Below are 14,436 nucleotides of genomic sequence, written 5' to 3' on the forward strand. Positions count from 1 at the left end.
CTGTGGTCTCAGCTTGGTTGTTCATTGAGAATACAAGGTAGCTGCAAGCCAGGCGGCTTGGCTGCCATTCACCGTCCAGGGCTGAGTGTGATATCATCATGTTTAAACAGAAGCTGCTTGGTATTTTTATAACTCATGCTCAGGATTGGAATAATTCAGGGCTGGCCTTTTCCTCCCACTGCCTCCCCTCAAAAAGCAAACCCTTAAGACAACATAAGGGCTTTAATATTCTTGCAAAGGAGGGGAAAGTGATCACAATGTGTGAAGCACCTCAAACACTTGGGTGAGTTGCTCGTTTTTCCATTGTGTCTTACCTGAGCAGGAGCAGTGGAAAGAAAGTTACCAACAGATGATAAAAAATAAATATATAGGCTTCTGTCATGCCTATTGATAAGCCCTGTCTCCAGGCCCAGTTCTACTCAGGTGGTACAAACTTGCTCAGCAGAGAGGCTCAGGAGCCAGGGTGGCAGTAGAATCACCTCCCACCCCAGAAGCATCAACTTATTTGGAACAGGGGTGATTGGTACCAAGATCATCAAAGAGAGGGGTTTATTAAGGCAGCCCATGGTCACTTGCGGAGAGGGGGGGAAGGCTGGTGGCCTCAATCATTTAGGTTGGAAAAGACCTTTCATCACCAAATCCACCACTAAACCATGTCACTAATTGCCATGTCTACATGTCTTTGTATACGTCTTTACGTTCACCGTGCTCAGTACAGGGAGGTGATCACTTCCCTGGCCCTGCTGCCACACTATCGCTGATATGGGCCAGGATGCTGTTGGTCTTCCTGGCCACGGGGGTACACACCTGGGCTCATGCTACTAGACTGGCTGGAACTGCTTCTGTCAGTCAAATGCAAGATGCAGGGTAAGACAAAACCACTCTGGTTCCCTAGAAGTCAAGAGACCACACATAGAAGCTATTAGAGTAAAGCTGTTTAATAAAATATCACTTCAACAAGCATTTACATACAATATATAAAAACACTTTAAAAGCCTAGTGTGATTTAAACCTTCTCATACTGTAACAGATGCCAGAAGTTGTTGAAACAAAACCAAAAGGAGCAGGGGTGGGGAAGGGTGGGAACACCTCACCTTGACACCTGCAGCAATGAAAATGCATCCCTAAAGAGGCTGATTCAGCATCAAAGCTTCCAGTGTGGGCCCCAGCATCAAATGGTGCCATCCACAAGCCCCACACCAGAACAGCAGAAAGAATACCAGATCCCAATGTCCTTGTTCATTCCCTTCCTGCATTCACATCAAACTCAATATAGTTTTGTCCTGTTTCCCCTTTCAGCAGCGTTTTAGCTCCCTCTCTGGGCAATTTCTCTCCATAGCAGCAAGTTGGGACTTCATGGAGCAGCACCCAGCACACCCTTCCCTGGGGCTGGGCAGAAATAGTGACTTATTTGAGCCTAAAAGTCATCGGTACACTCTGTTAATGATTTACTTTGAGCTTTGCCATTGCAGAAAGCTTCGTGGAGATTAGTGCCTCTCACAACAAGAAGTTGTGTTATGCAGCACACCAGGAGGAGGGGCAGCAATACTGTTTTCCTACAGGAACAAGAGGTACCCTGCAATAAAAGTGTATCTATTCATGCATCTATTCTGCAGGGTTCCTAGAAACAAAACACCAAACCAAAACCACCACCATCACATGTCACTCCCCTCCCAAACACCAATTTCCTGAAGACTTTTGCTGCATCACATCAGTCCTGCAGCCCCAGGTGGCTTTTAGGAAGACCATCATTCAAAAGACTTCAGCCCAGCTGTTCCTTCATTCTCCTTGGCCATGTACAGCAGGACAGGACCAAGAGACCTGTCCTGGGTTCAGCAGTAGCAGTCATTTTTCTCCTTCTCAGTAGCTGGTGCAGGGCTGTGTTTTTGACTCTCAGCCTGGGAACAGCGCTGATAACACCGATGGTTTTAGTTGCTGCTCGGTGATGTTTACTCTGACCAAGGACTTTGTGAGCCTCATGCTCTGCCAGGAGGAGGGGAAGCCAGGAGGAAGCAGAGACAGGACACCTGACCCAAACTGACCAAAGAGGTGTTCCATACCACAGCACGTCATGCCCACTATATAAACTGGGGGAGTTACCTGGAAGGGCTGAAATCACTGCTCAGGTCGGGTTTCCTCATTATCTGCAGTCTTTTTCAGATCCTGAGGGTGAGAAAACCTCGGCTATGTCAATGTGTTGCTACACTGACACTCCAGTCAACATGAGCTGCAAGTTCCAACACCTCTGGTGGAAGAACCCACCATTCCAGCAGCTTCTGGGGGAAGATGCCCGTTTCTGGCCATACTGAGAGCAGCAGCGGATGATCAGACAGGCATTACACAGTGCTGGAGATGGGGTGCAGCATCCCCATCACCCACGCACATCATTGTTCTCTGGCATGTTTCCTACTGAAGGATGGATGACTTTCACACACAGAAGAAATCCTTGGCAAGAACTCCTACATGTACCTGCTTGGAGGACAATATCATGCTGTCACCCAAGTCCCCACGCTCTGCCAAGCAGCAATGCCAGCCCAGCCCAGCCAATGCAGGACACCTCTAAGGGATTTTCTGTCATTTTCTCTTGTAGGTCAGAGTTCTGCTGTGCACACAGCTGCACTAGGGCAGACTGTCCAAAACCAGCCAAGCTCTGCATCTGGGAAAGGGCTGCAGTGGATAGAATTAAGCAAGCATCTCTTTTGGTGGAGACTGTAAACGCAAAGGAGGAAGACCATAACCAAAGCAGAAAGTTTGGAAATGAGCCTCTCCCACAAGCACACAGCCTGGTTGTCTCAACAGTTTTGTCATTTCAGTTGCTTGCAGAGACTGGGGAGATAGAGTCTGAGCTCTACAGAGGCAGGAAAAGGACTGAACTCACGTTTTCCCCTGCTACCACTCCAGCAGAGCTGGCAAGAGGGACCCTGGACCAGTACAACATACCCTAAAGATACATGCATTTCCTGCCTATGATCCTGGCCCACATGATTACAGCTCTAAGAGCATCACCAACTCCAAAGTGGCTAGAGAAGGTCATGGCAGACCTAAAAACATCAGTGTGAAGCCCAGGGTGATTTACAGGAAGTCAATACAGCTGAAGCACACGCTGCTAACCTGATATGAACAAATCTAGCACACTGGAAGCCTGCCCTCCACAAGAGAGCACCTCAGCACATTTCAAAGGCTAAGCAGTCAGTGAGCAAGTGAGAAGCACTTGCTCTAACGCTCTAGAAGCACACTCCAACAGAACAGGAAGCTTGGTGACTTTCAGAACACATGATGAGGGAAGGGCCTGGACAGCCACCCGCAGTGCTCAGTTTCCATCAGCAGTGCCAGTGCTGCAGTTCCAGTAAGGGTATAAATAACGGCAGAGAAGCAGCCAAACGGCTATCTAAGTGCAGTGCAATGGCAGGGGGAGGGCAGGAGCACCCCCAGCACCACATATAGCATGAACTTGCTCCTTATGAACATAGCCCGGCCTGTCCCAACACTCCAGCATCCACCCCAGGAGAGCCAAGCACAGTGTGGATTGCACACACCATCTCTGTGCAGAGGGATGAACAGGCTTTCCAGGTACTGGGGCACAAAAAGTGCGAGCTAAGCAGCAGTGAACAGCTGGGAGATGGTGTACACATATCCTGGCAGACAAATGTACATGTAACAGCCCTGAGCACCTGGGAAGAAGCTCGTTTAAGAGGTTTCTCTGCCATTACATGTTTAAGAGGCTGCAACTCATCAGAAAATTTGGGCTGGGTGTATTTAGTGGGGAAAGGAATCACAATGATACACCGGGAGTCATGAGCTTTCAGACAAATCCCAGCACCTTAATAACCCAGAGGAAAAGGTTGGAAATCAGAGGCAGTGTTGTAAGAAAAGAGGCTGCAACCTACGAACAGAATGAACTGAACATGTTTACAATATCCTTTGACTTCTAAGTGAGAGAAAACAACAGCAGAGGAGGGCAGGGAAGGCTGGGCATGGAGAGTCAAATGCAGTTTCTAGGATGCCATTCCAAGCAGGAATCCTCCAGCAAACCCTCCAGTCACGATAACATTCTTCTTTAGAAATATGATCACCTAAGCATGGGAGAGAAGAGCCAACAGTGTTCAACAGCAGCAGGTCACCCACCCTCCCCAAAAGAAGACACCCCTCAGGCTCTTCTCCAAGCCAGAGGCCACTGCTTGGGTCAGGGAGAGTACTCCCCTTGTGACCTCCCCTCCCTAATTTAATCACTGTGCGTGCAGCTTCTGAACTGACCCGGTCCCAGTGCAGCTCACATCCTCACATCCTCCAGGCCTACACGCTCCAAGGCTATCTCCCAACCAGCAGCCAGTCTGATACAAGGGGCTGCTAACTCTGTGCGCCAGAGCAGTGTACAGCAGAGCCCAGGGTACACTGGGCCACCCTGCTGCCAGCTCTGCTTAGCTTTTCTTGTTGGGCTGAAGAGACACCTCTCCCACAACCCCAGCGTGTTCTGTCCCAACCCCAAGCAATTTGAAGCGACCCATGGTAAGCTGCTGTCATGCCTAGATGCCTCCCTGGCTGTCCCAGACATGCAGAAATAGAATCATAGAACAGAATCATAGAATTGTTTAGGTTGGAAGAGACCTTTAAGATCACTGGGTCCAACCATAAACCTTACGCTGTCAAGTCCACCACTTAGCCATGTCGCCACATGCCACATCCACATCTCTAGGGGTGGTGACTCCACTACCTCCCTGGGCAGCCTGTTCCAGGCCTTCATAACTCTTTTCAGTGAAGAAATTTTCCCTAACACCCAATTTAAACCTCCCTGGTACTGCTTGAGGCTGTTTCCTCCTGTCCTATCTCTTGTTACTTGGGAGCAGAGACCAAACCCCCACCTCTCTCCATCCTCCTTTCAGGCAGTTGCAAAGAGCAATAAGGTCTTCCCGAGCCTTCTCTTCTCCAGACTGACCCCCCCAGGTCCCTCAGCCGTTCCCCATCACACTTGTGCTCCAGGCCCTGCACCAGCTCTGGTACCCTTCTCTGGCCCTGCTCCAGCACCTCAATGTCTCTCTTGTAGTGAGGGGCCCAGAATCAAACACAGGATTCGAGGTGCGGCCTCACCAGTGCTGAATACAGGTGAACAATCACTTCCCTGTCCCTGGTGGCCACACTATTGCTGATACAAGCCAGGATGCTATTGGTCTTCTAGGCTTTACTAGCTTAGGCAGACAACATGCACAGCCTTTGCCACCTCTCCAGTTTTGCTGTCATGCAAGCATTCCTCCCTTGCAGTTGCACAACAGAGGATCCATAAAGGCCCAGGAGTCAATCCTGTTTTCTGATGTCCCTTCAGCTAAGCATCTGCACACGCCCTGGAAGAGCTGTCTCACCTCATCCACTCTGCTTTTCACTTCTGGAGACATTTTGTTACCACTGCTGTGAAATTTCAGCTGCTGCTTGGCTTTGTTCATGTCCCGTTCTACCAGCTTCCAGTCCACTTTGATGTATCCCGTGTGATTTGCAATCTAGAGTTTTGAGGGGTGGAAAGAAAGTTCCTGGAGTAACGCCCTGGGTGACCATGGCTAAACAGAAGCCCCCCTTACCCACCCATCGTCCCTGCCCATTGCCACCCACCACACACTGCTCCAGTGGGCTCAGAGGATGAGCACACGAGCTTAAAAACTTGACAAAGGACCCACCCCTGCAGCTGTATTGACTCTCCTGCAACATCCGTGCTCACAGGAATCCCCTACCAGCAGGACACACGTTGCAGTAAAGCCTGTTTCAGCCTCTATTCTTTAATGCAATGCTGGCATCTGCCTTTCACAACTGCTATGGATATTGTCGGGACTCTCTGTAGCTCTCCTGCTTCTGTGGGTGGACACAGCTATTAATAGCCTGCTCCTCTCTATTTTATTTGGGCAGGATGATTCAGCAGTGAAACTCTCCATGCTCAGAGCAAGCTTTTGGCTTCCAACAGAACAAGCAGAGCCAGAAGAGCGGGGAGAACAAGTCACAACACGAGACAGCTCCTGAGAAGCAAACAAGTAAGGCTGTTGAGCAAGGCCTGAGAGCTGCTCTGCTCCTGCAGCATGTACAAGCTACATATGCACATCAAGGAGCTCCCCTCAGTGCCAAAAGCTCTTGGAAACCTGGAGAAATGACTGAGGACAGAGAAAGATCTCTGTTTCTCTTCCCTAGTGCTTCACAAAGAGCCCCATTTGTGCTGGCCTGACTCAAGTAGCCAGTTTGACAGGGAGCACATCACAGACATGGACAAACCCCTCTTGACATCTAGGGCTGTTTCTCTTATCTCCATGAGACCAACTACAGGACTAAGTACAGCAGCAGCATGGTTCACCTGCTCCCTGCTTCACTCAGATGCCCCTGCAGTAATAGCCCCAACGTGCCTTTGGCCTGGCCTTTGTCAGCAGCCCCTAAACCAAACAGCACCTTTTGGCAATCCTCAGGTTTACACACACTGCTCCTGCTTTGCCGCTGCATCTACCCCAGGGAACACTCACCCCTGAAATCCACGGTCACACAGAGCTCCACATGGAGCCCCTGGAAGAGCAGGGAACTGGACCCACATGTCCCAGCAGGTAATCATCACCAGACAGCCCACAGCAGAGCTCTGGTCCCCACCAGAGAGCTCTCAGAAAGCCTGGCTCGCTGTTCATACACACCTGAAGTAGGAAGAAGCCACCTCCCACCGCTGTCGCTGCCAGCTTTCCAACTTTCTGGAAGACGAATCCAGTACACCTACAAATCAACCACGTTCCAGTCAGGAGAATGAGATGACAAACACACCCTCCCCAGCACGCTGCCCACAGGCAAGGCTGCCTTTGGCAGTGGTTACCCAGGACTCAGAGGCAGCTGATGAATAGCACAAGAAATGCAGGTGCAACCAGACAGTAAGGATCTGCACCCAGCTTTACAGCTTTTTGCTGCTCACTGTCACATTTCAGCCTTTTGCAGTTTTGAGTCTTCTCTCTTCAGTGTCAACTCCCCAAAGGAGTCATTGGAAACACACGCTTTCACCAGAGGCAGAGGTGATTTTAGCTTTGTCTTTTTCAACTGGCATCATCTCTGAAGGGAAACCAGGCAGCACATCTGCTGCTGCTCCACGACAGAGCATGGGAAGCAGACCGCAAGGTGAGCTGATTGTTGCCCAAACAACTACTTGCTTTTCATTTTTCAGAGGAGAAAACTGCTGAAGCAAGCAGACGGCAGTGGTCTAAAGCTGTACTGGTCTCCAAGGCTACACATTCTCAACATGAAAGACATCACTGAAGCCACCAGAACTCAAGCAAGCGACACCCCATTAGCAAAGGGCTAACGTATTGTATCACTGAAAGCAGACTTTGACCACAGTTTCCTTACCAACACTGCAAAACAATACAGCAACCTTCTCTCACCCATTTCTGAATACATACATTTAGTGAAGATACAAGGGAGAGATCTGTCCTACGCTTGTAAACTCGCCCCATGCCAGGAGAAGCAGCACAGCATTGTGATTACACCAAGTTTGCAACTCAAATAGTGCTGCTGTGGGAATGAAGCTGTGAACAGAGCCACAAGCCACCAGCACTTGCTCCAAGTGGCACAAACCCCATCAACCATGCCTATAGATACAATAAGCCACCTCCACAGGAGGTTTAGTGCACATGTCTGAAACACATCCACCTCCAGGGAAGAAGGTATCCTTGTTCCAAGAGCCTCATATTTACCTGAGTTTAACACCACCACTTTATGGCAGGAGTTAAAGAGAATTCTCTCACCTCAAAAATTAAAGCCTGATGCCATTTTCTCCCCTAGGAGACAGCCTCAGTTCTTCAGCTCCGTGTTAGAGACAGCTTTTAAGACCATGCCAGGGCACATTGGGCTGAGCATGCTGGACACCTGTCTTCTCTGAAAGGCTGCCAGATGCACCCCCTGCAGCTGCCAGCGCCTTCCCAAAAGCCCAGCATCCTGCCCTGCTACAAGCAGCGACAGCAGCCCCCAGCACCTCTCACCATCCCGTCACCCCTCCGATCAGCAGCTGCGTGGCCACGTTGTACTTCTCAGCGCTCGACCCCGAGCTGGGGCCGAAGATCTTGCGCCACCAAGGCTGCTTCTTGGTGTACTCCGCCAGGTCCAGGACGTTGAAGGAGTCCTCCGCACCTGCGGGCACACGGACAGGCTCAGCGCCGGCACTGCTGCCCCACAGCCCCCTGCCAGCTCCCCCGGGACACGGGACCCACACCCAGCCCCATAGCCCCGCAGGGTCTGGCATCCCCCTGGGACGCCCCACGCCCTCCACCGAGGGCTCCGGAGCCCCTCTGGCCCCGTGCTGTCTCTGCGCTTCCCGTTTATTCCCGTGCGGAACGGGCTGAAGAGCGCTGTCCCGCCGCGGGACGCTCCCCGGCCAGGCCCCGCTACCGCCCGCCGCGCGTAGCCAACGGAAACGGCCGCACGCACGGGGAGGGGAGGAAGCCGGGACCCCCACCGCCACAGGGAGAGGAACGGAAGGACCCCGCCATCCCCATCCCCATCCCCATCCCCATCCCCATCCCCATCCCAATCCCCATCCCCATCCCCATCCCCATCCCACCTCCGCCCCGCGCCGCCATTCCTCCGCCAGCGGCCCGCCGCGGCCAAGTAACCCCACACGGCGGCGTAAGCGCGTTCACCGGGGGAAGGCCGCTGTGACGTAGCGGCGGCGGCGCCGCGGACGGTACCGGGGCCCGCCGGTTCGATTCAACCCCGCCGCGCCATCCCCTCCGCTACCGCAGCGGCACCGCCTGCCCACGGGGGTGCCCACGGGGGTCCCCGGGGCCCTGCGTGGGTCCTAAAGGAACCGGTTCGGGTACACGGTGCTGGTGCCGCACTGGGGAGCCGATGGTACCCAGCGGAGGGACAGAGCGGGCTCCAAGGGCTTTGCTCCCCCGGACACGGGGCTCGTTTTCCCGTGTTGGTCACCCCGAGGAGCGGGGCACGTGTGTGGTGCGGCTGGGGACTCAGGCACGTTGGACGTGGCACGGAGCCCTGCCCTGATGTGCCCCTGACACCCCGGCGGTGATGCGGGCAGCCGGGCAGTAACACATCTGGTTGTCTGCCCTGGAACAACGATCCCTCCCGCGTCTGAGCCGCTCCTCACTCGAGCTCCTGCAGAACCGAACGCACCTTCCTCCCACTTGGGGACGCAGCTGCCCAGGGAGTAGCAAAGCCCGGAAACCTGACACACAACAGGCAAAAAGCACAGAGATCCTCCTGGGGATGTTGAAAGCAAAGGAGGAGGTGGCTTGATCCCCCTGTGGGGTGAACGGGAACCAGTGCACGAGTGGGAGCCGGAGCGCAGGTGGGGGAACAGCGTTCTGGGAACCAGCGGCAGCATTCAGCCTGCGTGGCTGCAACATCCTGGTTGCCAACAGCACCCTTTTACCCCCCTCAGGCCGGCGGGGACAGATGGGGAGCTGCGGCAGCATCACACGTGTTTCCTGCGCTGCCCTGCTGAGGGGAGCTGGCTGGAGCAGTGTGTGCGCACCCAAAGGAAAGCGGGGAGACGGGGGCAGCGATTGCTCAGTGGCTGAGTCGTGCTGTCTTGCACGCAGTCGTCTCCTGGGGGCTGCTGCCCCACAGCAAGTTTGGGCCTTGGGACTAGGCTGTCTAAGGTGCAGAGGGCACAGCAAGGTACAGCTGGACACCATGGGGATGCAGGAGAGAGAATCCAGGTATCCAGCCCTTGAGAGCCAGGGACCCTGTAGACAGGATGCTCCAGAGGGCTTTCGCTCTCATAACCACCTGGAGAAGGGGACTGCACTCCACAAGGGTTTATCTACTCTCTGGTGACTGGAAAGCTCTTGCATTTGCTCTCCTGGGCAGCCAAAGCCCCGTGGCATTGCTCAAGATCAGGGCTCCCCTCTGCTCCCACCACACTCCCAGAAAGCCTCAGTTGTCCCATACCCAGCGGATCAGAGGGCATCTCCTGCAGGTGCAGTGTGGTCACCCTTTGGTGACCCAGTAATCAGATGTAGCTGTTAGTGAGACTGACAGACAGATCCTACACCGACTACTGAGCAGCCAAGAGCACCATGTCTCTGCCAGGTCTCCACCTCGGCTGTAGGCAGGGCTGGCAGTGAGCAGAGCAGCTTCCCCTGTAAAGAGAAGATATGGGGCAGGGGAGGGGATGGCTGATGGGGAGGGGTGGCTGGGGGCAAGTGGGTGCCTGTGGCAATGTTTTGTTTCGAATATCCCATTGAACACCAATGTCAGGTGGCACTGGGGTCTCCTGCATGTCCGTTATGTGGTGGGTTCCCATCTCCATGCAGCACATGTTCCCAAGTTGTCTCCTTCCTCCAGGCAAAAGGCTGCCCGCATGCCCTGGGGCCAGGCAGGGCTCCTCTCATGCCTTCTCCTTGGTGCTAGCTGGGGTGTTCTCTACACACATGGTCCCAAAGGCATCCGCTGGCCTGAGCATCTGCAATATGGTCCCATCTTTGCCAGCACACGTGTGCCATCACCCAGGGCAGCTTCCTCTCATGGTGGGAGAGGAGCTGGGCTGATAGTAAAGCTGCAGGTCTGGGGGCTCCTGTGCAGCAGGGTCAGGGCCAACTTGCCTGTGCCTTTATAGGGTGGCACAGGGGCTGGTGGGCACAGCAGTGGGGCCCAGCACTCCACCTCAGCACCCCACAACCACTGGGGCTTCTTGCAAGGCACCTTCCTGGCCAGCAGCCCTGTTCAGCTCAGGAGACACAAGCAAGAGCAGCCACTCCCCGGCTCAAAGGGTTCCCCTCCCTCCTGGCACCACCACTGCCTCCCAGCCTGTGGTCAGGGGCAAGCAGTACTGGGCAATAATGCAGTCACCAAAACCATACCCCCTGGCCAGTACCTGCTTGTAGACCTCCCCCAAAGTGCTCTGTAAATGGACCCACGATGCCCCTCTGTGCACCTCAGAGAGGCACCATACCTGTCCATCTCCACCAGATAGGAAATGTGTCCCGGGTGCGCAGGGACCTGGAAGGCTGCAGCGTCCTGATGCTCCCAAGCTGCTATCAGCGTGATGTGGCTCCGATGCTGCCAGCCTCGTGGCCCTGTGTTCTTCTGGGGCCACCACCGTGTCACTGCTTTTAGTACAGCAAGAAGCAGAGTCTGAATTCCCCTTCCCGTGCTGGGACATCTGCGCTGGTGTCACGCAGCCACGCAGGGACAGCCCCGGCTGGCTGCTGGCTGGGGGCACGCTGCAGCTTGCAGGAAGGAAATGATGTGCAGCTCAGCCCTGTCAAAGCAGGAGCACAGGGATTTTTAGCGGGGTTTCTCTCCCTGCTGCTGTCTCTCTCAATCTTTTCTCATGTTCTGGAAATGAAACAAACTCGGGCTCCAGCCCTTCGTGCTGCTATGGGTGCTGGTGACAGCCCTTCTCCTTCGCTCCCCCCCGGATGCTATAGGGACTTTTTAGCGCAGGCCAGCTCTCCCCCACCACAAAGGAAGGGGCTTTCTGCTCCCTCCTGCCAGCAGCTGGGCTTCCTACCGGCTGGGCTAAGGGAACAGGAGGCAGGCTGAGCAGCCACAGCGCTGTGCTTAGAGCAGGAGTAAGCCCCTGGCTGCCCCTCGAGCCATCCCTCCTGCCGTGAAGCACTGATTTTGAACCACGAATGGATGCAGCCAGTCTGGAGCATGGCAAGTGATACTTAGTGGCTGCTCAGACCGTACAGATTCTCTCTTCCTGGCTTGCTGCTGCCTTGCAGGTGGCCATGGGCAAGTCCTGCTGCTCCCTGCAGCAGTTTCCCCTGTATAAAAAAGTGAATATAAATAAAAGTGAATAAATAAAAAAGCTATATAGAAAGTGATTAACAATTCCTGGATGCTCCATAATCTTCTTGTTCAACTCTTGCGTGTGCAGGGAGGTGCTTAAGAGGTGCCAGGGATTTCCTGTGGCATTTGGTGCAATGAGTGAACGTGGCATCATCCAGGTGGGAAGGGCTGGCAGCCTGGGCAGAGCCAGCCGGCAGTTTGTGCCCAGCGGCATAGGGATGAAGCGTGGCAAGCCCATGAGGAGGGGACTTACCCAGGGCATGTCTGTGGAAGAGCAGGGATGGGCTCTCGGTACTTCCCCTTGGATTGCCAGTGCCACACAGCACGGGCAGTTTTGGTGCTCTCTGCCCATGCAAGTGCTGGGAAGAGGCTGGAGAAGGACTCTTCATCAGGGATTGTAGTGACAGGACAAGGGGTGATGGGTTTAAACTGAACCAGGGGAAGTTCAGGTTCAGGTATAAGCAAGAAGATCTTTACTGTGAGGGTGGTGAGGCACTGGTGTGGGTTGCCCAAAGAAGTGTGATAAATGTTCCATCCCTGGCAGTGTTCAAGGCCAGGTTGGACAGAGCCTTGGGTAACATGGTTTAGTATGAGGTGTCCCTGCCCATAGCAGGGGTTGGAACTGGATGATCTTAAGGTCCTTTCCAATCCAAACCATTCATGATTCTATGATTCTATGGGTGGCTGCTGCTTCTGAGATACTCTGCATTCCGGAGAAGCTGCCATGAGTCACTTGCTCTCACATACACACAGAAAAAGTCCCAGAAGATTAAACATGGCTCTCTTTGCTCTGAGTCATTTTTATCTGCCCCATCACCGTACTGAGTTCTGGGAAACAGCCAGTGCCGTCGGCGTGCACGCGGGGCCTTGGCTCTGGCCAAGCAGGGTTCTCTGGGGCTGTCAGGGGCAGGAGTGCGTTCCGGCTTCCCCACCGTGTTTGCACGGGAGGACGGTGCCCTGGCGCTGTCTCAAGGGGAGGTTTGGGAGCAGGCAGCTGTGCTCAGGCTGTGCCTCACTGCGGGCAGGGCTGGAACGCTGGTGCCTCTCCATAGGTCTCGCAAAGGCACAGCCTTCTGTGGGGCGATGCTGATGCTTTGCAGTGGCACCCGCAGGGGTTTGCAGAGCCCAGGAAGTGCCAGCGCTGGCAGTGTCACCCCTCTTTGGGAACATGGGCTCCAGCTTAGCAGGCTCTGCCGGCTGGGAGCGGGCTCCATGCAGATTCCTGGTTGTTCTCAGCACGCTTCTCTCTGCCCTGGCTCTCGTGTGCCTGCACAAAGCTCCCCACTGTGTGCAGCAAGAGATGGGAGCCGAGCCCGCTGCCCAAGTTACCTCCAAGTGTTCTGTTTCACACTGAATTTCCCTTCCCACAGCCTTATTTTAATAATATAGGGGGGGTCTGCTCATTTGGGTCCCATCTCTTATGTCTCTGGGTTAGGAGCCGGGAGCTGCCTCCCAGTACCTGAAAATGGTCAAACCCAGCAACCGGGCACCTACCAGTATCACAGCCATCAGCTGTGACTGTGCCCAGGCTCCTGTCACTGCAGCCCCCAATGGAAGCTTTGCCTGACTGCCCTCCGTGACCCCGGATGTTGTTACCCCATAGTGCCTGGAGCATCCCTGCCAGGGTTACAGGCAAGAAGCCTCTGTGCTGCACCCAGACCTGGAGCACCCTTCCTGACAACCAACGCCAACCCTCCCACAAGCCCATCCTGAACTGTCATCCCCCCCCCCCCACTGCTCCCTTCATGGTCACACTGTTTGCTTGGCCACGTTTTCCCCATGTGCTCCTTTCTGGAAAAGACACCTTTTCCAGCCTTTCCGGGTGAGCACGGTCTCACAGCACAGGGAGATTCCCAGGCACCACGACTGGAATAAAGTCACGTCCATACTGCAGAGGACACTGGTGCCAGAAGCCCAGCCCGGATCTCCCATGTGTCTCCCAGACCTCCGGACAACCTTTCCCCTCCAGCCCTCAACAATATCCTTTCGCTTCACCTCACCAGGACAAAGTGATGCAGAGCAGGCAGGGCATCCCCACGTGTGACCTACTGCTTGTTTTGCCCCAAAATAATTACTGGAACATGAAGGACAGGTTGTTGCTCATCTTCCTCACACAGAAAGGGAGCCCCAGGCTGGTCACAGAGCCAGCAGCCAGGGTACAAGCAGGAGGAAATGTGTTTCTCACTGGCTCTTTGCCTCTCCTGGGGGGGGGGGGAAGCACTTTCTGCCCCGGTTCCTGCTGTGTCAGCCCCTCAGTGACTGCAGGAAGGAGTGGGCAGCCCCTCAGTGGGCTGGGGTTTTACAAGGGCTGAGGGGAAGTCCCGCTGCGTGCTCCTTGCTGTGCCGTGGCCAGACCCAGCTGCCTGGGATGGTTTTCTCCCTTGGGCCTGGGGCTGCAGTAAGGAGAGGGGTGGAAAGAGAGGGGGTGTCCTCAGTGAGGTGGTGGGAACTGGCCCCTCTCTAAGAGCCTATGGACGTGGGGTGCTCCTGCACAATGAGCCCATGGGACGGGGATGCTCAGGGTCAGTCCAGGGCTGTGCTGGGCTACATGGGACAGTGGGACACTGGGGAATGTGTTCCCACATCCACTGGGATTACCTCTACCCAAGGGTCTCATCTCCTGTGTGCTGTCCCATTGCCTACCAGTTCCACCTGCTCCACAGTAAGGATTCACATTTG

At 54.5% G+C, this 14,436-nt stretch overlaps 1 protein-coding gene and 1 long non-coding RNA gene across 3 annotated transcripts; both read right to left on the reverse strand.

Annotated features, from left to right (window-relative positions):
- Position 1: 1 nt before the first annotated feature.
- On the reverse strand, positions 2–8,690 carry FUNDC2 (FUN14 domain containing 2). Of its 2 annotated transcripts, none has more exons than XM_062640416.1 (5): positions 8,558–8,690; positions 7,980–8,127; positions 6,651–6,726; positions 5,355–5,489; positions 2–842 (listed from the first exon to the last, which is right to left on the reverse strand). In XM_062640416.1, exons 1-5 carry the CDS (start codon positions 8,574–8,576, stop codon positions 822–824), a joined length of 399 nt encoding a protein of 132 aa, XP_062496400.1. In that variant the 5' UTR covers positions 8,577–8,690; the 3' UTR covers positions 2–821. The 2 variants fall into 2 exon arrangements, with proteins under 2 accessions (XP_062496400.1, XP_062496399.1); XM_062640415.1 differs by lacking the exon at positions 2–842 and adding an exon at positions 3,889–4,073.
- Positions 8,691–9,761: 1,071 nt separating this feature from the next.
- Positions 9,762–11,169, reverse strand: LOC134175008 (uncharacterized). The gene is made up of 2 exons (XR_009968868.1): positions 10,913–11,169; positions 9,762–10,100 (listed from the first exon to the last, which is right to left on the reverse strand). It is a non-coding gene; the product is annotated as an uncharacterized LOC134175008 (long non-coding RNA).
- Positions 11,170–14,436: the final 3,267 nt, after the last annotated feature.

This window comes from Pezoporus occidentalis, unplaced genomic scaffold, assembly GCF_034315485.1.
Source record: "Pezoporus occidentalis ecotype Australia unplaced genomic scaffold, CSIRO_AGI_Poc_V1 ctg65, whole genome shotgun sequence".
NCBI classification, from domain to species: domain Eukaryota; kingdom Metazoa; phylum Chordata; class Aves; order Psittaciformes; family Psittacidae; genus Pezoporus; species Pezoporus occidentalis.

What these genes read in the sequence shown, in the direction of transcription:
- FUNDC2 (XM_062640415.1), bottom strand. An exon ending in ATCGGAGGGGTGACGGGATG is followed by an intron (nt 6,727 to 7,979) that starts GTGAGAGGTGCT and finishes GTTGATTTGTAG; the next exon opens with GTGTACTGGATTCGTCTTCC. An exon ending in GTGGCTTCTTCCTACTTCAG is followed by an intron (nt 5,490 to 6,650) that starts GTGTGTATGAAC and finishes TCAAAACTCTAG; the next exon opens with ATTGCAAATCACACGGGATA.